The sequence below is a fragment of the Podarcis cretensis genome, assembly GCF_951804945.1.
Source record: "Podarcis cretensis genome assembly, chromosome: 3".
Classification (NCBI taxonomy): domain Eukaryota; kingdom Metazoa; phylum Chordata; class Lepidosauria; order Squamata; family Lacertidae; genus Podarcis; species Podarcis cretensis.
The window spans coordinates 65,472,542-65,496,499 of NC_137172.1; the positions used below are offsets into that span (position 1 = coordinate 65,472,542).

The 23,958-nt window shown below is 39.1% G+C and overlaps 1 protein-coding gene across 1 annotated transcript in view; it reads left to right on the plus strand.

The window, feature by feature from the left end:
- Positions 1–23,958, plus strand: part of MOXD1 (monooxygenase DBH like 1) — a 40,693-nt gene that overhangs the window by 11,050 nt on the left and 5,685 nt on the right. Inside the window, exons 5-8 of the mRNA XM_079970670.1 lie at positions 11,022–11,201; positions 12,998–13,100; positions 15,885–16,051; positions 17,247–17,438. Of these exons, the coding sequence (XP_079826796.1) occupies positions 11,022–11,201; positions 12,998–13,100; positions 15,885–16,051; positions 17,247–17,438 (642 nt within the window). The remainder of the gene's footprint in view (positions 1–11,021; positions 11,202–12,997; positions 13,101–15,884; positions 16,052–17,246; positions 17,439–23,958) is intronic.

The following is a 23,958-nucleotide window of genomic DNA, read 5'->3' on the forward strand; positions in this document are numbered from 1 at the left end:
TGGAATTCCAAGACTTGCTGTCCTTGTTCATTAATGTTCAGGATCTCATGTGCCAACATTTATGACTGTTTAGCATAATACAAACATGCTGAGGCAAATGTATAGGATCTAGGCAGGTAGTTTGGTGTACAGTAAGTCTGCAATGTACACATATTTTACTTGGGTGCATTCAGGTTTATGTGCTTGGCAAAACAATTTTACCTAATTAAAAAGGGTGTTGAAAGGAGGCAGGCATCCAGGGGAAAAGACTTTGGCAATCCCACCTGCCATGGAACCCAATGTGTTTTGACTATACGCGATTTTGGCTTTAGGCATGATTCCAAGAACTTAACCCCCATGTAAATTGCGGGCTTACTGTAATCTCTGAATCACATTGTGCAAAGATGGCTTTATGTAACTCCACAGTTTTTGTGAGGAGTGGTGGGTTTACCAAAGAAGTTATAAGATTACAGAAAGACTTGCTTCTTATTCTGAACTTCTTAATCTGCTACTTTTATTTTGAAAGTAAATGCCTATCCAGCTAAATATGTTACATAAATCAAAAAGTTCATATGAGTTACGAAATTTTACAAATCTTGAGACCCAAGGTATATGCAATTTTCTTAAGGGAGTCAACAACACTTATTTATGCCTGCAAACATGTCTTGTGGCTAGATGTGCACTTGCATCATGCTTTAGTTTGCTTAAGTTGCAGAACTCCACAGATGCCAGAGGCACAATTCCATGCATTTGATGTTTGCCTATATATAGTACTAATGTCCTGAGTGTTCTAAAATAAAATAAAAAACCCAGCCTATGCATTATGTATACCACTCAAGGCTTTCTTAAATACTAGCTCCCATGTAATGAAAATTAAGACTCTCAAGTCCTTCACTAAAACTATTAAATAGCTACTATTGAAAATATTGTGTGTGCCTCTCTTATTGTTTTCTTGGGTATCTGTTTTATTTAAATGAATATATGAAGATTACAAATTGTATACTTTTTATAGATATTGAAGAAGGGAGTATCCTCTGTTAGACAGAAATCTAAGGGGGGGGGCTATTGTTTTGCCCTTCATATGCCAACCGAATATCGTATAAGGGGCTCTTACATGGCTGGCACAAATACCTTTTGTTATGGAGGAAGATTTTTATTTCTCCGTTCTTAGATACCGACTTCATTTTGATTCTGGTACCTAGATAATAAACAGATACCAGGAGTATATGTTAACATGGACACACATTTTTAATATGTAACCACAAATTATGAAGTACCACAGTTTCACATTAGTTCACATGATGAAAGTATTAAGATGCAGCTGAATGAGTTGGAAACTGTTTCTCCTGTATATTTCAACACCTGTTCAGTCTCGAGTTAGAAAGGGGGTGGGGAAGGATGGCTGGAGCTAGCCCACCTCCCAATCTGCCATGCTGCTGGTGGGGGAATTCTGGCACCAGCACATGAGCCCTGGCAGCAAGAAGTGTGCCCTGTACACTTTCCCCAATGGCACGTGGATTGGAAGCTACCACTAGTGGTATCCCTGTGGGCAGAAGTCCATGGAAAAAGCCTGAAACAGGGTGTTTGGGGAATTGATTGGCACAGTATGGTTCCAGTGATGGGGCTGTGGATGCAGCTGTGATCTACTGTGTTGCATCAACACCAACCACTTCCAGGCAGAGGTTCTGATTGCTCTGTAAGATCACTGTAGTTGGTAATTTAAGTAGATTCCACTTCATCCAAGTTGCAAACTTCTCCTGAACCTGGCTAGGTAGAAGGGGTGGGGGAGAGAATTTGAGATGCTGATCAGAAACACAATTCAGTTTTATGGCCAGTAACTACAACCAGCTGTCATGGCTAAAAAAGTTCAAAAAAATTGCTCCGGTCTTTCACCAAGTTTACATCATTTACTGTTATCTGTACCCACCTAGTTTTGGCAAGTTTCTTAAATCAACAGATGTCATGAGTGGCCTTTGACTTGTGTGCTTGACCTTTTAACCATCCTAACTGCAACTTCCAGATGAGGGTCTGGACATAGTAGGTGCTCTTCATAATTTTCAAAGGAATCATTTCTTTATTTCAACCTTCCATTTTGCACCCCTTCTAACCCGATTTAACCCCATCAACATTATCCTGCAGCAGGAGGCTATGCATGTAAGGACATAGATGACTATCACAAGCACATGTGATACTATTGGCAACCTATTGGGCCGGTCACTTGGGCTAGTCACTGTCTCTCAGTCCAGTCTGCCCTACAGGGCTGTTGTGAGAATAAAATGGGAAGAGGAATAACCATGTATACCGCCTTGAGCTCCAGGAAGGAAACATGAGGTATAAATGTAATAAATAAATCCCAGATAGGACTGGGGGAAATCCCTGTTTGAAGCTCTGAGAAGCCACATTCATTTAGTATTTCGAAGTGATCTGACATGGTATATGACAGCTTTGTATGCTGGTAGGCTATCCAACTGTTCAAAGAAGCCATGTTCGTGAATGACACCAAATTATTTGGGGGTTTGTGCAGAAAGCTCCAAAAGGAACTCCTTAAACTGGCTGAAAGGCAACAGAATGGCAAAAGAGATTCAGTGTAAATTCTTTTGTTCCAGATTAGCAGTAAAGCACATAAAAACAGTGTGAAAATGAGTAGCAAATGTATTGATGCGTGGCAAGAGAAGCAGATAGACCTGTTCTGTTGCATTTTTATTTGTTTTTGTACTTACTGTTGACCTGTTCTATTGTATTTTTTATCTGTTTTTATGTTTGTTGTAAACTGCTCCTAAAACTTCCTCATTGGGTTGCATATAAATACTTTTAAATAGAGACAGGCAGGCAGGCAGTGCAAAATTCTGTGCTTCTGACAGGGGCCAAGAACAAGTTGCCAAAATATTTTATCTGCCCTGGAACAGGCTAGCAGATGCTACTTAAACATAATTTTTAGATTCATAGTAGAGTCTCATTAAAAAGAGACTCTCAAAAATCTTGTTACCATGGGTAACTAGGCTTTTTGACACAGGAACGTATTAGTAATGCCAAATCCAACAGCGTGCAAAACACAAAGGGGCTCCAGTTTGAGAGCATGATTGATCGGAAGCCAAAGGGGCAGCCACAGCATTTGATACTTAATGGGAGCACTGTTTCTTATCTTGAATGATAGACAGTACCTACTTATTATTCTGTGGCCTGCCCTGCATCTTGCTTGATGCAAATTGCATCACTTTTTTTTCTGAAAAGGACCCCCCCCCCAAAAAAAAAAAAGTGATGTGAAGTTTTGCATTCTAAGCATTTGCTACCTGTTCAAAGCTCTCACAGCTCCATAAAATCAAGTTGTCTGTAAAATGTTCAGCTGAATATCACAAATCTTTCTTATTTGTTTATGGGTCCTTTGATCTGATGGATTTTCTCTTTGTTGCAAGCTTGGCTATGCCTTTTAAACTTCCAAGATTATTTATTTATTTTGACTTACAACCCACTTTATCCTCAAAGGCTCAGAGTAACTAAGAACACTGAAGATGATCAACAGCTGAAGGTTCTAAAAACATTTAAAAAGATTATGCTCAAGATGGATTCTGATTCTTTCACAATAAATTTATAGGGTGATATCTAAGTCAGGCTAGACCCATTGAAATAAATAAATTCCAGTAACTTAAGTCCATTGAGTTGAATGAGCATTGTGACCCTATGGCAGATGTGAGGGGTAGGGGTCTGAGAAGTGGCCCAGAACCCAGGCAGCTGATATGATGGCCTCCAGTCCAGGGGCAGGGATGACAATCAATCAATCTATCATTTTATTTGTATGTCACCTTTCCAAAGTTAAAACCATGCTCAAGGTGGCTTACAATGTACTTTTAAGATTACTTACCTACAAGCATAGAAAAAGTAGTCATAAGCAATCAACAAAGCATCAAAAAGTGTACAACCAGACTGAACAATTTCCACATAAATCATAAGATCAGAATAAAGATGCAAAAATAGCATTAACAGCAGCAACAGAACCTCACAACAGCACCCTCCCGGACCAGATGGGGAAAGGCGTGCAAGGCAGGGAGCAGGTCTTGCAGGTTGCAGAGCCAAGATGGTGTCTGGCCTCTTCAGCAGCCTCAGCAGTCCAGATCCAACATCTCCTAAGATCATTGGCAGTGTGGAGATCTGCTAGAGGGTCCTGCTGCAGGACCCTCTAGAAGACCTCAGGATCTAGTGGGCAAGGCAGAACACTTAGCATATGACTTAGTTACATTCCTACTTTCAGTTGACCAAATCTTCCAAATCATTTTTGAGAGCTGAGATTAATGTTGAGTGAGTATCATTTTTTCACTTGCCCAAATTTTGGACGAATAGTTGTTAAAGTACATACGCATGCACACAGCTTACAGCTGCAACTTCAAAAGAAGAAAAGCAAACAAAAAAAAAGGGGGGGGGGAGATGGGATATTATAATAAGCAAAGTTCCATGTCTTTCTGATGTCACCCTGGAAAAGGGTCTGGCTTCCATGTGTACGTTCAGCCATCTGAAGTTTTATTTTTTGCTGTTTAATGACAAATTCCTGATTTTCTGTTTGTTTGCATACTGCGCTTGTAATCCTTTCTAAATCTGATACCCATTCCAGCTGACATTTTAAATGCTACATTATTATTTTTTTAATCCTATTCAGTATGCCCTATTAGTATTTAGTAACACAGAATATATGGAACGTTGTGACATTCACCCTGTTTCTGCCATTATTTTGTATGTATGCTTCCCAGAAGGTACAACAAAGTACTTCCAAAGCTATTATAAAGCATAGATGGAATGTTTATTTTGCTTAGACAGGAGCAGTTGTTGAATAGCTAAAGGCTTGTCCACACTTCTGCTTTGCCCTGGGAAATCCCAATCTTTGCTGCCGAATCGGAGAAAACATTAATCAGGTTTTCTGCAGATTGACATTTGCTCCAATTCAGCACTAAAGAGCAGGTTTTCACAGGAAAATCTCTTGCATTCATGCTTTCTAGGCATGGGACAACTGGGACGAGCCCTGGGTGAGTGATGGCAGAAGGAAGCAACCAGGCTTCTTTTTTTCTAATGTGGTAATCACAAAACAATCTGGAAGTTAAAAATTGCCGTTGATTTAGATTCTTTCTACACATACTTAAGTCCAGCACTGATTTATTTATTTATTTTGAAATATATCCTATATATCCTTTGTGCCTGCTCCTTTTCAGCCCTACCTATGTTGGAAGCGTGACATGAGTTGGGCCAGGGCCAAGGAGGCTTCCTCAGTGTGGCGGAGGCATCCCATGTCTGATCTCCCTCTCTGGTTAGACCTCTTTCTCCATTCTTGTACAGGGAAATTCCATGCTTCCTGTGAGCCCTGGGAAATCCCACCAAGGACCATTGGATTGTAAGGTTAATTAGTTAAAGATAATATGACAATAGGATATCTAGAGAGAGGAAGAGGGAGAGAGAGATTAAAACAGTTTTGGAATCTGTCTAATGCTGAATAACGGTTCAAACCAAATCTCTCCCTAGAAAGCTTGTCATGCAAAACAAATAACTAGACATCTGGCTGTTTTCTTGTTTCTCATTTTGCAGTAATGTAAAGGACTGTAATTTTGATGAACTGGCCAGCCACAAAGAACATTGTTTCTCTTTACTGCCAGTAAGCAGTGTTTATTTCAACCCAAAAGGAACAATTTCTGGTAAAATGTTGCATAAATGTGCCTTTGGGAAAGTCTCTGACATGTTATTTCACAATCTCTTTGAAGATGGAAAGACAAAATAGTTGTGGCACATACATTATTTTGTTCTGAGAATTGTATTGATTCATAACAGTGTGCGGCATAGAGCCCTACTAATACAGTGGCACCTCAGGTTAGATACGCTTTAGGTTACATACACTTCAGGTTACAGGCTCCTCTAACCCAGAAATAGTGCTTCAGGTTAAGAACTTTGCTTCAGGATGAGAACAGAAATCGTGCTGTGGCGGCATGGCAGCAGCAGGAGGTCCCATTAGCTAAAGTGGTGCTTCAGGTTAAGAACAGTTTCAGGTTAAGTACGGACTTCCGGAACGAATTAAGTACTTAAACCAAGGTACCACTGTACTTATGCTTTATATTGGTTTTAAATATGGGGGGGGGCATCAAAAGACAAATTTTACCAAAGGGGTAAACATCATGATGAAATGTGCACCTGAATCCCCACTGGCTACACACACACACACACACACACACACACACACACACACGGGTATCTTAAAAGATGGACCCTGGTCCCCAATGAAATATATTTTTTTTCTTTTCATATGGATGCTCCTATAGTTTTGCACCCCCCCAATGCCTTAAGCATCCACCCAGATGCTCTCCCATTGATACAGATATGATTGTGTGGCTGCAGTATGCATAAAAGAACCTAATCAGAACTAGTATCACACATAATTTTGAGATGCCTTATAGGGAAGAATATTTTTTAAAATGTGTTTTTCATTCTTTGGCTCCTTTAAATTCATACTAATCGTGTTTTGATAGTAACTGTTTGAGGGTCTCAGCATTAAGCCTCTAGCATCAGGGAATGTCAGGCAGACAAACAACATTGCCTGTGATCAGAGTTATAGGTGACATTACAGTATTTCTTGCCAACTTGTTCATGGAACTTGAACTTGACAGCTGCTTTTTTATCTTGCAATTTTAGCAACGTATAGAATGCAAAAAGTATTTTGGGGGAAGCAAGAGAGTAAGTGTAATCTTGCAGGTAATTGCAGAGGAAAAATATTCGTTCTAAATACAAACACAAATATTTCATGATATATAAAATCAATCAACACATAGGAAATACATTGCAGCTTAGAAATACTGTATATTTACTCTCAAAAGGGGCACAGCCCTCTGCAGCTGGTTATATTGCCTAGCCATTTAGTTTATCACGCAAGATTGATATTGTGAATTATGAAAGTATGCTAATTAATTGATTACCAAATCCTTATTATTTTGCTTAGTCCACAAACTTATGAAATATAATTAACAATAAAACTAACTACATATCCATGATGTCATTATTCCTTTCCAATCTTAAAACAGCATACATTAAGCTTGCAAATTACACGGGGGTTAGGTTCCAGGAACTGCCAAAATCTCATATAGTCAAAAACCACTGGATTCAGTGGCAGGTGAGATTGCCAAAGGCATTTTCCCCAGAAGCCACCTTCTTTGCAGCCCTTTAGAAAAATAAAAAAAAATAAAATTGCCACATGCATACAGCCAAGTTAAATGTGTGTAAGTTGTGAGCTTGCTGTACTGTGTAATTATTGGAACAGAACTGTTAGGAATGATTTTGTAAATAGAAGAACAAACTAGGGAGTTTCATCACAATTTCTTCTCCTTGAAATCCTAGATTAATTTTCATCATGTGTTTTGTCAATTATGGAGAATCTAAGGAGTCTGTCTGTCTTACTTTCCTTCCAACTTAAAAGACATTTTCTTGTAGTTTGCAGTTGTTATAATTTGTTACTGTTATTACCAAAGCCACTTCATATACTAGGCTGTCTGGAAATCTAGTACTCACAGTGGAGTACTAGATTTATAAAAGCTTCTAAACCTCTTCCTTCTTCCAGTTATTGATTTTCTTGTCAACTCGTCTACACCACATATACTAAGGTACTATAAGTACAAGGAATTTGGGTGGTTTCTCCCAGAAAAAAACAAGTTTATACACCCAATGTCTTAACTACTTCTGGTTAAAATGAAAACATGCTTATTAAGAAGGCAAACATACACTCCAAAGCATTTCAGAGAGTACAGAATCCTAGCATTACTTCAGCTCTTACAGATGTCAGCAGCAAGGTGTATAATATTTCACCAGCTTGTTTAAGGTTAAGATAAAATGCAAGAGAATCTTTTTATACTAGGCACTAGTAAATAAAATGCACATGCCCCTGGCTGTGCACTCATAATATAAATAACCCAAGATGTGCCTAGGAAGATGAAGAGACAAAAAGGAGCTGACTCCTCTGTTCTCGGTGATGGGGGTCACGATCTTAGGGTTGTCAAATGGCAATTTTTGATTTCAAATATTCCTCTGGCTGGGGGGACCTTGGGATGTGGAGAGGGAAAAGCCCAGTGGACTCTGAAAATGCAAAGAATAGAGCTAATAGCAAAATAGATTTGTTCCTGAGGCTGTGTGGGCAGAATTGTGGACTAAGCCTGTACCTGAATTTTAGTAGGGCATATAAGAGTCGTGGAAGGAAGTAGCTGTGTAAGCAATCTCCATAGTTGCCCCTGTACCATCTCTTACTTTTACTTTGGTAGCTAAGGAAAGTATGGCATTTCCACTGGGGTGGAAAGGGAAGAATTTGTTTGGCTGCCTTGAGAACAGGATGCTGGACTAGATAGGCCATTGGCCTGATCCAGCAAGCCCTTATTATGTTCTTACCTAGTGCCGGATTTACATATAAGCTAAACAAGCTACAGCTTTGGGCCCCACTGTCTTGTGGGCCCAAAAAAAATTTAAAGGGGAAAAAACCCTGGATGTACATTTCCAAAATATAAGATAAGCAACAAATAAAATGAAACCTCCATACAGCAGCAGTGGCAAATGGCTTTAGATACCTATTGGGTCCAGAAATTACCATATAGCATATATTCAACACAAAAAAACAGTTACAATTTGTTGTTGACAAAGGACAGCTGGACATATAAAGGGCCCCATTACCTCCAATAGGTTAGGGCCTCATCAAACCTAAATCTGACCCTGTTCTTCCCTGTCTTTAGCCCTGTCTAGCTCTTTCAGTCTTCAGTACAGACTGAGCTGGCCTGTCCTTGGAATAGGTACAAATGCCTCTCTTGTTATATTCAAGCCTTCCCTATAGACACATCCACAAGCGTGTACACTCAAACCACTTGTCATTGCCACATTTAATTGCTGCTGATATTTTTCTGGCCCAGGGCTCATTATGCTTCTTTCTTTCCATGGGAGAAGTGCAGTAACAGCGATTGGTCTTTGACACATTCATATTCTGCAGCAGGTGTTGACATGTACTGGAAGTGTTCAAGTGCTCAACATGGCAATGGGTCTGTGTGCAAAGAGCATCAGTGAGATACTCTTGATACCACACCTGTGGAGTAAGCATTGGGAGGAAGCAGTTCCCCAACATACTAGCTCTGTGATAGGAATAGCCACACAGATAACAGAAATGTAGAAGGGCTGCTTGCATTCTGTCTCCTCACCCGCTTCAGTGCTGCTCTTGAGTGTACTTTGAATATATAAAGACAAAAGTGCTGTATCAGTCAGAATTGGATACTTCTCATGGATGATAGCCCTGTAAAGCTCTTACAGTACATTTCATAAAATACAACATATAACCACCAGATATTTAAAAGGTTCTGTAGAAGAAAATGTATGCATGTGAGATAAAAGTCTCATTTTATTAAGTCCTGAAATTCTCACCCTTGTCATCTTAAGCTTGAAAGGATGTTATTTTTTTGGTAACTGCCATATCTTTTAATGGGTAATGAAAAATATATTTACAATATATATTTGCATGCATTTTTACACAAGTCAGATAATTAAGGGGTTATTTCCAGCCTCTTGTCCAGCTGTAAAGACAGTGATTTGTCACTTTATATAATTATTATCAAATTAATGGGCTGATGCTTCTCATGAATGTTTCTCTCTCTCTCTCTCTCTCTCTGTGTGTGTGTGTGTGTGAGAGAGAGAGAGAGAGAGAGACAGACTACAAAGCCTCCTGCAAAATGTCTGGCAAAGGCAGAAGGGCGTTATACATAAACTGTTTACCTTTTGGAAGATTCTCTTTTTCAATAGAAAGGGAACTGAACAAAAGAATACTTGTTTGAATTGATGTTTAGGAAACTGACAGTGAAAGGATTGCCAACTTTGGTGATGACCCATTGCTTTGAAGGAGAGGTTGTTGTTGTTGCTTTAAGTTCTGGGTAGAAGAACAGCAGGTGTTGGTGTCCTTTAGAGGCAGGTGGGTGTATCACACGTTTGGGCAAGTACTCCGTTATTTCAAGCAGAGATCAATAGAATATCCTCCTAGCCTTTTTGCTGGTTCCCGTCTTATTTTATTTGTATCAAAAGTAGGTGGATTTTGTCATCATTGTTACACTGTAGCATTCAGTTTAAAAAACTGCCATTGGTTTTAGGGCAATGTAACTGCGGCTTTCATTTATGCTTCTACTCTTCCCTTTTCTGATAGCTCAGAAACTAGTTATAGTGTGAGCACCTGTCCTTTTTACATGGGGGCATGTAAGATGGTGGAAACTACATCAATCTGAGATACAACCCTGTATCTTTACTGTACTTACTTTGAAATGATCAGTGTGTGAAAACTGGTTGTCGTTTTATTTCGCTTCCGCAGTACCATGATAGCTCCTACAGGGCAGAATAAAGCAGCGAGGAGGCCTTACTCAAAGTCCTCCCCAGTTTAACTATGAATCAAGGTCCTGCTCTTGTTCACCATACCCATAAAAGTCTGTGTTGTTGCTGTTATGTCTTAGTATAACATAATTATATTATTAAGAAGTATATGCTTTGCTGTGCCATATCACACTCCCCAGCCATCCATTTTACATGTATCCACAGACTCTCTTCATTTTTTGCAGGGGGTTGGACTAGATGATCCTCAGGATCCCTTCCAACTCTACAATTCTATGATTCTATTATTCTTTTCCCATGCTTGCAGAATGGAAGCATGCATATCCAGGATGTCTTCAGGATGGGAGAAGAGAACATTCTGGTTAGATGGGTTGGCCTTAGCTAACAAACAGGGATGGAACCTGAAAAATAATTCATGCAAACTGTGTAATCTACCATTGAGTTATGATCCCTCCCAATGTGTAAGGCACATGAATAATCTGCAAACCAAACACCAAGTCAGGGCAAACCAAACACCAAGTCAGATGTGTAATTTTTCACAAAATGATTTAAACGTTTTCATTATATCACTAATATATAATTGTAATTGTAGCTATTTAGACTGGGGCCTGCTTCTTCAAATGCTGTTAACATTTGCTAAGATAAAACAGTATTAAATTCATTGACTTTTATTACATTAACAGGTTGAACCATTGATACAGAAAGGCCATGAAAATTTGGTTCATCACATTCTACTCTATCAATGTAGCAGCAGTCTGAATGATAGTGTATTGGACTATGGTCATGAGTGCTATCATCCAAACATGCCAGATTCATTCCTCACCTGTGAAACAGTCATTTTTGCCTGGGCCATTGGAGGAGAGGTAAGATATATGGTTTTGGTAACTTATTTTGCTAATAGACACTATGGGCAGAATTCACCTAATGAACTCTGGCAGCAGAAGTCCATTGAAATCAGTAGGACTTAAATTAGTCATGATTGAAGTACATTCTCTAAGTTGTTGCCTGTATTGAACATGATGAAATCTAAAGCCCAGCTGCCAGAGTCTTGTTGAGCCAAAAATTGTTACATGGAACAAATTGAACTTGGTCTCAGGATGGTTAAATACCATCAACATTAAATCTAGCTGTTGAGCACATTTCTGTATTCTGAGAATTTTTCCAAGGTAAACAAGAGACAACAATGAATAATTTTAAAATTATATGTCATTACTCGGAATAATATGATTCCTGTGGTATAAATCTGTATAAACTCAGCCTAGATTAAGAAAAAAATGATCCAATATTGGGAAATTCCAGTTGGGAAATCTGAGGGTATAGGGCAGTATGCAAATTTTACTACTACTACTACTACAACTACTACTGCTACTAATAACAGTTTGGGGTGGGATGAGGTCAAGCAATTTAATCCAGATGAGGGAAGAACTATGGCCTGAGAAATCTGATTTGGATGGAGAATTGCATCTGGGTGTAGATGGGGTTGTGCTTCCACAGAAGGGCAAGGTATGCACAGGTAACATCTGTGTGGGCAGAGCAGCATTTTGCCATCTTACGTTGGTTCAGCAGCTGCACCCCTATCTAGAGAAAGCTCACTTATTCTCAACAACAAATACTTTGGTTATGCTCAGGCTAGATTACTGTATTATGCTGTACATGAGCTGTCCTTGAAGATAGTTCAGAAACTGCATATGGTGCAGAAGCTTATAGGCTTGGGGCAGCTAGCTGTTCAGATCATATCAAACTTATTATGTTTTGGTTACATTGGCTGCCTAGTCTTTTCTAGGCAACTCAATTCAAGGTGCCTGAACATTTGGATCAGGCTCTGAGGTCCTCCTTTCTTGTCTACCAGTAAGTAGTTAGATTAGCAGAGAGCAAGGACAGGGCCTTCTCAATTGGAGCTCTCTCCTTAGTGGAATATATGTGCCTTGATCATTGCTGGTGTTTTTAGGAAAACTGACAAGTGTTTTTACCGTAGTCTGCATTTTTTGATTGATTAATGTGATGTGCTTGAAGAATTTTAGCTGTTGGTTGTTTTTTAAAAATTAAAAATTACATTGTTCTTTAAAATGCATTGAAATCTTTGTATGCATTGAAAGGCAGGCTATAAATCTATGAATTTGGAATACAGTTGTTGTTGTTTAGTCGTTTAATCGTGTCCAACTCTTCATGACCCCATGGACCAGAGCACGCCAGGCACTCCTTTCTTCCACTGTCTCCCGCAGTTTGGTCAGACTCATGTTTGTAGCTTCGAGAACACTGTCCAACCATACAGTACACTGATCCTAAGCTTGTTCCTATAGTGTCTGATAGTGATATACCTTCATTACACTTTGGCCAACAACAGATAAGGAAAGGAGGTAAACAAGGCCCAAGTATCAGTACCAGTTTTCCTCTTTGGTAGAATGATGGGAGCAAATGTATGTATAGTAAAAAAATACGAAATACCGGTATACACAAAAGGTACACAAAACCCCCAAATTACTGCATGTTTGCATGCAGACATAGATATATTTAGTATCAGCAATTTCTGGTAAATGTCAGTCCTAAGGGATCTGCCATTTTCTCTAGTTGACATATGAGGTTGAAATACGTTCCAAACTAAATTATTAGAACTTTTGGTAGAACCTGGTTAATTGTGTTTGCATGTTTCAAATTCTAGGGCTTTACATATCCTCCTCATGTTGGCTTATCTATCGGGACAGCATCAGATCCTCAGTATGTGCTTATGGAAGTTCATTATGACAACCCATCATACATGGAGGGTATGTTTCTTAACTACTTTTTAACTTTCTAAATTAGTAAAATATGCCAAATGCATTGGCTTCCTAGCCTGCTCATCCCAGAAAATGAAACAGCTAACAGGGAATGAAATCCCACTTTTTCTTTAAGTGTCAGTGCTGATGATAATCTTCTTTATGAACATCCTGGGCTTGTCCTAGCTCTTGCCCATATTCACGTGGAGAACGCAATGTTTGAAATACTGTACATGGAAGCACAGGTTGACATTCAGTACAAAGTATATGCTGTACTTCCAGGTACAGTATTTATGTGAAATTGCAGCTCTTCTTTTTGCACTGCACAACTTAATCTGAATTTCAAAAGGATAAACTTTTTCACACAAAAAATGGGGAAACATGCACATCTTTTAGTTCTGAATCTCTTAAAGATGTGATGGGTGGTAATATTTTTGCATGGCATCAAAGTCATTTTGACTTTTTACAGATCAACATTTGAATGAAATTTTGAAGCTGTACTGTTTTAGTTATCAACATATTGTGTGTGTGGGGGGGGGGGAAAATAATACAATTGTTTATTTATTGCATCAGTCACCCAAACAAGGCAGCCTCTGGGTGATGTATAGCCAAGTTTGGAAGCTTCCATCAGTTTTTGTAAATGTTGATTTACAGAAATTCTGGCACATAGGCTGACTGCCTCTGAGCATGTGCTGAGTAATTTTCCTTTCCAAAACAAATGCTTCCTCACCTGTCTGGGTGTGTTGTGCAACTGGGTTTTCCATACTTCCAACTTGACCTGTCCGTCTAGGGTAACAAGGACCTTGCAGATACTATCTTGATACTACGAGGAGCTACTTGACTGAGGAGGGAGGGACTTGGGATTTACTCCGAGACTGGCTGTCTGGCTGACTCTCTTGCACAGTGGCTGTGAGAGATTAGCTCCACTCAAAACAGCTCGTAGCATGTTAAAAGACAAGAAAAATCCAAACAACAATTAGCCACTTAAAAACTTTAAAGTCTTAGATTTTAAAAGATTCATAATAATGAGAAAGGGTTGTCTGAACCAGAAAAGATAAGATATTTCATAAGACAAACTGTGATAAGACATGCAGTGATGCTGATAGCCAACTACACTTTACTGTCTGTCCTGTCATATTACGAAAGTGGAAAAACACTGCAGAGATTTGTTGAAATCAGCTCACCATAGACAAAATGATTGCTTCTGTCTCCTAGCGTTGCTGATTTGTTAATTTTGTTATTCCTTTAAAATCACAATTGTATTGGACAGCCCCCCCCTTTTATAGATATAGTTCATCAAAGGCTGTTAATATTGAAAGAAGTGGGACCTGGGCTCCAGTCCTAACTTTTACTGAGTATAGCAAATTAAACAATAAGGTAAAGGTAAAGGTACCCCTGCCCATACGGGCCAGTCTTGACAGACTCTGGGGTTGTGCGCCCATCTCACTTAAGAGGCCAGGGGCCAGCGCTGTCCGGAGACACTTCCGGGTCACGTGGCCAGCGTGACATCGCTGCTCTGGCGAGCCAGAGCCGCACACGGAAACGCCGTTTACCTTCCTGCTGGTAAGCGGTCCCTATTTATCTACTTGCACCCGGAGGTGCTTTCGAACTGCTAGGTTGGCAGGCGCTGGGACTGAGCAGCGGGAGCGCACCCCGCCGCAGGGATTCGAACCACCGACCTTTTGATCGGCAAGTCCTAGGCGCTGAGGCTTTAACCCACAGCGCCACCTAACAATAGCTTAACAGAAAACAAAACCCCTCACTTATGGTCCTATGTATCAGGGAAAAGGTAAACTTCACTCATGATGGATCTACATTTATTTAAGCATAATTTTAAGATTCCCAAACTAGACTCAGATCAAAATGATGGCACAGGCAAACTTCTGTACGCTTAGAATTTAGGACCAGGATGCCTTAATTGGCACATTATTATCATTAAATTAAACATGTTCAGCCAAATAATTTCTTTTTAGGACCAGAACTGTTCTTACAATCCTTTTACATACCAATCAAGTCCTGATTCCTCCACTCAGGAAAGAAAATATTTGTTTTGGCAAGCTATCTTTTTTTTTTTTTTTTTTTTAAAGTATGTTAGTGTTGCTATTGTTAAACAATTGGGATTCAAAAAGTTTTGCTGATCTGCCAGAAATCACCCCAAGGTCCTGACTTACCTTTGTCCACCGCTGTTATATGTGCTGTTATATATATGTTTTATATATAAGAAGGAATAAATAAAATTTAAAAAACATCACAAAATGGAGAGAACATGGGACAGAAAAGAGCTGCTCATGATCAGCCTTACCAAATACTATCAAATAAATATCCCTGACAGAACTCCAGATCATTACAGAAGGATCCATTCCTCCACCCCCTTGATGAATACTGCATCTTAAGTGCTTGTCGGTTCAGATGTGCTTCCTTGGTGCGGGTGGTATAGAGAGACACTTAGATAATACCCCACAACAACAGAGTGATAACTATGTGTTTATTGTGCTAGAGTGGCTATTTGGAAAGGCCTTACAAGGAACACAGATGCGTACATTTTTTTTTGTTGTTCAGGTCAGAAAAGTACAGAAGTCAGCCTGCTCTAATTAGCCACTTTCTTGTGACAATACCTTATTTACAGCTTTCCCAGTTTTGTGACCCCCTTTGACCGGTTAAGCACAGGTTCTCCCTTGCATTACTTTCTTGCATAAACTTGACAAGTGGGTCCCAAAGCGACTTTAAAAAAAAACGATAGGATACTTTATGTTGATTTATGGCTGCTTCTGACAATCGCTCTTTTGTTCTCAGGAATGATAGATAACTCTGGGCTGAGGCTATTTTATACCCCAGATTTAAGGAGCTACGATGCTGGAGTTATTGAAGCAGGTCTCTGGGTCAGCCTCTTCCACAACATCCCACCAGGCATGCCAGAATTCACATCAGAGGGTCACTGCACTTTGGAATGCCTAGAGGAAGTATGTCTCCTGCCTTGCACAATTCATTGTGATTCTTTGCATTATCTGAAAATAGCACATTTGAATTGCTTTCTTCTGAAGGAACTAGTGGCTACTGATACAGTCATTACTATACAGACATTTGCAGTACAGTAGGTCCCGGATCAAAAGATTGTTTGTGTGCACATGAGACAGAACTGCACGTGTAGCTCAGCTTTTTAACTTCATTTTTCTCTGCTGAAAAACCCTTTGCACTGTAATTAAAATTAACCTGTCTCTTCAACAGTTGTAAGAGGAAGCAAAAAGTCAAACTCCTGAATCCAAGTTAACTCTAGGGCACATATACCATTCCTTTGGATCCCTGACAGCAGCATGCAAGTTGTTAAATGAAATCAAATGAAAATAGAACAGGAAATAGTGAAAGAAATACTTGATCTTTATTTTTCTTCTCCTGCTGATCTTAAAGAATGTGCTTTAAAACTGACCTACAGTTAATAACTCTGACTTTCATTCTGTAGAGCTTTGTTACCAGTTTTCTGGCAGCTGGGCAAATATATTCTATTCAAAATATTGACAGTGCTTTGCTGTTTTCTTGGGGAAGAGAGTTCCACTTTGAATAAATGGCACATATGCAAAACAATGAACGAACAATTTAAAATACTGAATAATATTGTGTTTGGAAACTCATGGAGGAAGGGAATAGACTGTTCTGGAAGGGCTGTTGAGGAGATGGGATGTGAGAACTTACAAAGCAGGAATAGTTGAGGTGATTAAAGACTGAGTTTGCTTAATTTTCTAGCTCCCAAAACTCCCCCTCCACCTTGCAAACGTCTGAGTGTTTTAAGGAAAGCAAAAGCAGCTCGAAAGTCTGTTCTGCTGGTCAGCCATCATAGGACAGTGACTAAGCTGACAACTTGAATTACTGCTCTGTAAATCTACCCATGCTTCCATGGTTTCTGCTGTGAGGTTTTTTAAAGCATTCTTTCTTTTTCCCTTTTGTAGGACTGTCTCTGCCTTAAAATTATTATTTTGAAAAGGAATAAATTCTTATGTGTGCAGGAATTATTTTAACATTCTGTCTACAGTGTGTGTGTGTGTGTGGTAAGGGGATAATGGCTTTTGTAAGCATATTACAATGCAGTCTATATGCTCTTCTAATACTGAATGTCCTCTCACCCTCTGTGGTAATCTGATAAGTTTCACTGGTCCTTTTCAGGCCCTGGATGCTGAGAGGCCAAGTGGAATTAATGTGTTTGCAGTGCTCCTCCATGCACACCTTGCTGGTAGAGGTATAAGGATGCGTCATTTCCGCAAGGGTGACGAGCAGGAACTTCTGGCCTATGATGATGAGTTTGACTTCAACTTCCAGGAGTTTCAGTATCTGAAAGAAGAAAGGACCATCTTGCCAGTAGGAATCAGTGCTTCTTTCATTTAATAATACTTTTGCCATTTCCCCAAGCTGAGCTGTCCCCCATTTTTCCTCCTCAACAGCATGGACCAAAAGTTCATGTTTGCCATTGCAAAACACACATTTTGTTCCATGCAGGGATGGGGGAAGGGAAAGAGAAGCTTCCATTTGGAGTAGAGAAATGACAGGTTAAGCCCCCCTCCTCCTCACTTCTCTCCCCAGTCATGGCCCCACCCCAAATCAGCATGTCTTGTTAAAGAAGGGTAATTAGGCTACAATTACATATATTTGCACGTCTTGTGCTGTGGCTTATCAGTAAAAGTTATTACTTCATATTCCAATGAACCTAATGTTTACTTGCATGAATCATTTTTGAGGTCTTGGTTTTTTTTAATTCCTAATTCTCTGTTCACAGCCTTTCATTCTAAACTGATGTTCTGTTTAAGATAAGCTTTTCCTTTGGGCTGTTGCTGTTTTTGTTACTGATAAGAACTTTGGGTTGCCATAAGAGTTAAATATTAGTTGCAGAAACTTGAGACTGAAAGGCTCCTCACCATATAAATCTGTCAGCATTTGTCAGTTGCAGCCTGTCTGATAGACCTCAGGGCTCTGAGGATGGCTAGTCATGACAAATACTGTTATGCATTTGCAGACATGGAAAATTTGCTGCCTGTAGCAACTTTCTTATTGTGGGGAGATCAAATATTACTTCAAATAGTCAACTTGCTTCTAAGCTCCCAAATAGACTACTAAATAACAAAAGAGATATCAAGAGAGAGAGAGAGATGCATGCAGTGGCATATAGATGACCCTAGTGTCATTGATTGAGAAGTGTTGTCATTATTGTCCCCAATAATAACAGTATTAAGATTCATAAACATGACCACTGGGCATGTGCTGGCCACTTTATAATCCTCCAAAAGTTATCTGCCTGCTTTGGGCAGCTGTTTTGTTCTGCTACTACCACTCCTCGCAGTATTAATCTTTTCCCACACTATTGCAAATGAATATTTAGAAGTATCTGCAGTGACCTACAAAATGTTTAATCCTTGTGTGGTGGTGACTGGACTGGCTGTATGCAAGTACATTCAAATGAGCTCTCAGCCACATATGCCTCACAGGCCCACTTAACATATGCATTTGATGTCCCAGTTTCTATCTTTCTCAGCCCATGATGTGCTTCCACAGTAATGTATATATCATTCATTGGATGCCACTGAGAACAGAATCCATCTAGATGAGAGGCGCAACTCATCCCTATCCCTAACCCAGTTGTGCCTCGTTTGCCCCCAGTCAGATTGCAGGAACGTAGCAGACTTTTTTTTTTTTTATAATAATTTTTATTAATTTCCACAAATATAATAAAGAACAATATAAAACAGTATCACATCATACTCATCGGTTCTTACCCTTCTTTCTTTGACTTCCCCATACCTCCCCATCCCTGCATCCTTGTTTAATAATTCTTTAGCAACCCTTAAGTCCATTGTCTTAGTTCCCTTTCGTAAAAGTTTCTTAAGTTTTTTTGTTTACTGCTGCAATTCTTTACTTCTTACCCCCTGACATCCTAACATTCCTCAATTTTACAATTATTTTTAAGATATATTTTGAAGTTCTTCCAGTCCTCTTCCATTGTCTCTTTCCCCTGGTCCCGGATTCTGCCCGTCATCTCGGCCAGTCCCATAAAGTCAATCACCTTTGTTTGCCATTCTTCCAGAGTAGGTAGTTCTTGCGTCTTCCAATACTTTGCCAGTAGAATTCTTGCTGCTGTAGTGGCATACATAAAGAAAGTCCTATCCTTCCTTGACACCGCTTGGCCCACCATGCCCAAGAGGAAAGCCTCTGGTTTCTTAGGAAAAGTCCACTTAAGGACCTTCTTAATTTCATTATAGATCATTTCCCAGAAAGCTTTAACCTTTGGGCAGGTCCACCAAAGGTGGTAGAAAGTGCCTTCAGTCTCATTACATTTCCAACACTTATTATTAGGCAAATGATAAATTTTTGCAAGCTTGACTGGGGTCATGTACCACCGGTAGATCATTTTCATAATATTTTCTCTTAATGCATTACATGCAGTAAATTTAATACCGGTGGTCCATAACTGTTCCCAGTCAGCAAACATAATATCATGACCGATATCTTGTGCCCATTTAATCATAGCTGATTTCACCGTTTCATCCTGTGTATTCCATTTTAGCAGCAAGTTATACATTTTTGATAAGTTCTTAGTATTGGGTTCCAACAATTCTGTTTCTAATTTTGACTTCTCTTTCTGAAATCCTATTTTCCTGTCCTGTTTAAACGTCTCATTTATTTGATGGTAATGCAACCAATCTCGGACCTTAGGCTTTAGTTTCTCATAACTCTGAAGTTTCACCCTTTCACCATCGTATTCTAAAATCTCATGATATTTTGGCCATTTAGAATCCATATTAAGCTTTTTTACTTCCCTAGCTTCCATTGGTGACACCCACCTAGGGGTTTTACTTTCCAACAAATCTTTGTATCTAATCCAAACGTTATACAATGCTTTCCTTACAATATGGTTTTTAAAGCTTTTATACACCTTTACCTTGTCGTACCATAAGTATGCATGCCAACCAAAACTATTATCGTACCCTTCCAGATCCAAAATGTCAGTGTTCTCAAGAAGTAGCCAGTGTTTCAACCAGCAGAAAGCTGCTGATTCATAATAAAGTCTTAAGTCCGGCAGGGCAAACCCCCCTCTATCCTTTGCGTCAGTTAAAATCTTAAATTTAATTCTGGGCTTTTTGCCCTGCCAGACAAATTTTGATATATCTTTCTGCCACTTCTTGAAGCATTCCATCTTGTCCACAATCTGCAACGTCTGGAATAAAAACAACATTCTAGGCAGTACATTCATCTTAATAGTAGCGATTCGGCCTAGCAAGGAAAGTTTCAGCCTTGACCATATTTCCAGATCTTTTTTAACTTCTGACCAACATTTTTCATAATTGTCCTTAAATAAGTTCACATTCTTGGATGTTAAGTTTACCCCCAGGTATTTTACCCTTTTTGTTATCTCCAAGCCTGTTTCATTCTGAAAACTCTCTCTTTCTTCCATTGTTAAATTTTTTTCCAACACTTTCGTTTTTTGTCTATTCAATTTAAAACCTGCTACTCGACCAAATATATCAATTAATTCTAATACTCTTTTAGTACTAGTATCTGGCTGTTGCAAAGTCAATACTAGATCATCTGCAAATGCTCTTAATTTATAATGTCTAACTCCGACCTGAACTCCTTTAACCAACTGGTCCTTTCTAATCATGTTTAACAATACCTCCAGGACTGATATAAAAAGCAAAGGGGATATTGGGCAACCCTGTCGTGTACCTTTTTCTATAGGTATTTCTTCTGTTACCACATTATTTACAATTAATTTGGCCTTTTGTTGAGAATATATTGCACCTATACCGTTTTCAAAACCTTGGCCTACCCCCATCCCTTGGAGATTCTTTTTCATAAAAGTCCAACAAATGTTGTCAAAGGCTTTCTCCGCATCCACAAAAATCAAAACTGCTTTCCTATTAATGTCAACATCCAGCAGCTCCAAAATATCTATAATGTTTCTCACATTGTCTGACATATGTCTACCTGGGAGAAAGCCTGTTTGGTCCTTATGAATCTCTTCTGCTAAAACTCTTTTCAATCTTTTTGCCAAAATGTCTGCAAAAATTTTGTAATCCACATTGAGTAAAGATATAGGGCGGTAGTTTTTAACCTGGTTCTTCTCAGTCTCTGTTTTCGGTATAAGTGAGATGAAAGCCTCTTTCCACGATTCAGGTGCCTTTTTCCCCTTCAAAATTTCATTGCAAACTTCCTTCAATGGTTGTGTCAGCCATTCTTTCAACATTTTGTAGTATTTGGCCGTCAGGCCATCTGGTCCTGGTGATTTTCCCAATTTCATATTTTGAATGGCACCCTCTATTTCTTGTTCTGTTATTTCCTCATTTAAGATCCTTTTACTTTGTTCTGAGATTTTTGGTAAACCGTATTTTCTGATGAATTCTTCTATTTCTTGCTCGTTGATTGGCCCTTGTGCATACAATTTCTTAAAAAAGCTTTGAAAACAATTGTTGATCTCATTGGGTTTATGGATAATTTTTCCATCCATTTCTAAACTTGTTACAGTGTTCATTTTCTGCCTTTTTTTCAATTGCCATGACAGAAGTTTCCCACATTTATCCGCTGATTCAAAAGTTCTTTGTCTCATTTGCCTTATCTTCCACTCTATTTGTTGGTTCATAAGCTCCATGTACTGCATCTGATAGAACTTTATTTCTCTCAAAATCTCATGGGATTTTGGTTTAGACCTCAACTTCTTCTCTCCTTCTTTTATTTTTTCTAAAATTTTTTCCTTCTTCTCATTTTGTTGCTTCCTCTTAATAGAATTTTGTTGAATTAGGAAACCTCGCATCACGGCTTTACTTGCGTCCCAAATTATTCTTTTTTCCACATCTGTTTTCCTGTTGATCTCAAAGTAATCTTTTAATGTTTTAAGGGCCTTCTTGTGGATCTCTTCATCCTTAAATAGGGTGTCATTCATTCTCCATCTAAAGGATCCAGTTGTTGTTAGTTTCATCTCCATCTTCACCGCATTATGGTCGGAGCACGTTTTTGGACATATTTCTACTTTTTTTGTTCTTGGCGCCAGACTACTAGAAATCCAGATTTGGTCTATTCTTGTCCATGTCATTTTTGCTTCAGAGAAGAAGGTTCCCTCTCTCTCTAGAGGATTCTTTATTCTCCAAATATCAATCAAGTCCATTGTTTCAGTCATTTCGAAAAAGATCTTTGGTAGTCTCCCTTCTTTTGAAATCACTTGTCTCTGTGCTTTATCCATGTTTGTTGAGACAACTCCATTCATATCTCCCATCATTAAGATTTTATAGTCTAAAAAGTCAACTAATGTCTCATGCAACTTCCTAAAGAATTCGGCCTTCCCTTCATTTGGGGCATAAACTCCCACAATTAATATCTTTTCTCCTTGAATTTGTATTTCAATTGCCAGGTATCTTCCTTGTTCATCTTTAAATATCAATTTTGGAGCCAACTTTTCCTTTGCATAGATCACCACACCTCTTTTCTTTACTTTGTCTGATGAGATAAATTCTTGACCAAGTCTCTTATTTATCAGTAATTTCCTATGTATCCTGGCAATATGGGTTTCTTGCAAACATATTATGTCTAATTGTTCTTTCTTCAAAATGTGAAAAACCTGTCGTCTTTTCCGAGGAAGGTTCAGACCGTTACAGTTCCAACTAAGGAGTTGCAGAGACATTTTGTATTTAGGTAGCTGTTCCTCCAACTGCTCCAAGCTTCTGCTCTTCCTCCGATGGTGGTAGTGAAAGTCCAAATGACAAATTTGCTATATCAGGTGGTTCCCTCTCCTCCACAGTTCCTTTCTGCAGATCCTCCAGGTACTTCTCCAGAAATTGTTCTTTGTCCTGAATTGTTTTTATTTTAATCTTCCTTCCTTTGAAGTTAAAGGACAATCCTTGTGGAAACTCCCATCTGAATGGTATAGTGTTTTTCTTCAGCAGGTCTACTAAGCTTTTGTAATATGTTCTCACCTCTAAAATGTATTTAGGAATGTCCTTGAAAATCTGTATCTGACAATTTTGGATCACCAATGCCTTTTGATAATGCAAATTCAATATTCTATCTCTTTCTTCTTTTGATCTCAATGTAATTAGACAGTCCCTTGGTTTTTTATCCTGCCTTCTACCCAGTCGAAAGGCTGATATTATCTCAAGTTCCTCATCTTCCTCCCATTCCTCCTGCCAAAAAGTTATGATGTTCTCTGTAAGAAATTTCACAAGGTTGTCCCCTTCCCCTTCAGGCACCAATCTAAATTTTAAATTCTTCTCTTTACGTTGAAGTTCCAGTAAGGAGAGGGCTGCATCATGCTCATTCACTTTTTTAATAATAGGCCCAAATTTTTCCCTTGTCTCTTCAGCCGTTGTTTTTGCACTTTCTGCAATCTTTCGTGTTTCTGAACTTTCCTGAATTAATCTATTTATAGAATCTGTGTTCGATGTAACACTAGCTGTATTCACATCCAACCTTGTTGTCAACTCTGTTAATTTTTTAGAATTCTCTGTCGATAGCTTTGTCAATGCTTCCAGGGATTGATTTATTTTAAGTAGTGCCTGAGTCATAGGATCCATAGAAGCTGGTGTTTTTTCCTGCACAGCTGCAGTTCCTGATATAGAGGAACGTAGCAGACTTACTGGTTCCAAGGCGCAGCCTGCTGTGTTACTGACACAATCCCTTGCATGTCTATTTAGATATAACTTCCCTTGAGTTTTATGACCCATACTCCCAAGAAAGTGTGCAGCTGAGCAGGCCAATCATTCCCATGTTTACACAGAAGTAAGTTATGTTGGGTTCCATGGGACCTATACCCAAGAAAGTACACCTGAAGCTCGCTGGCTGACACTGGGTCAGTTACTGTCTCTCAGGATTATTGTGAAGACCTTGGTGTGGGTCTGCA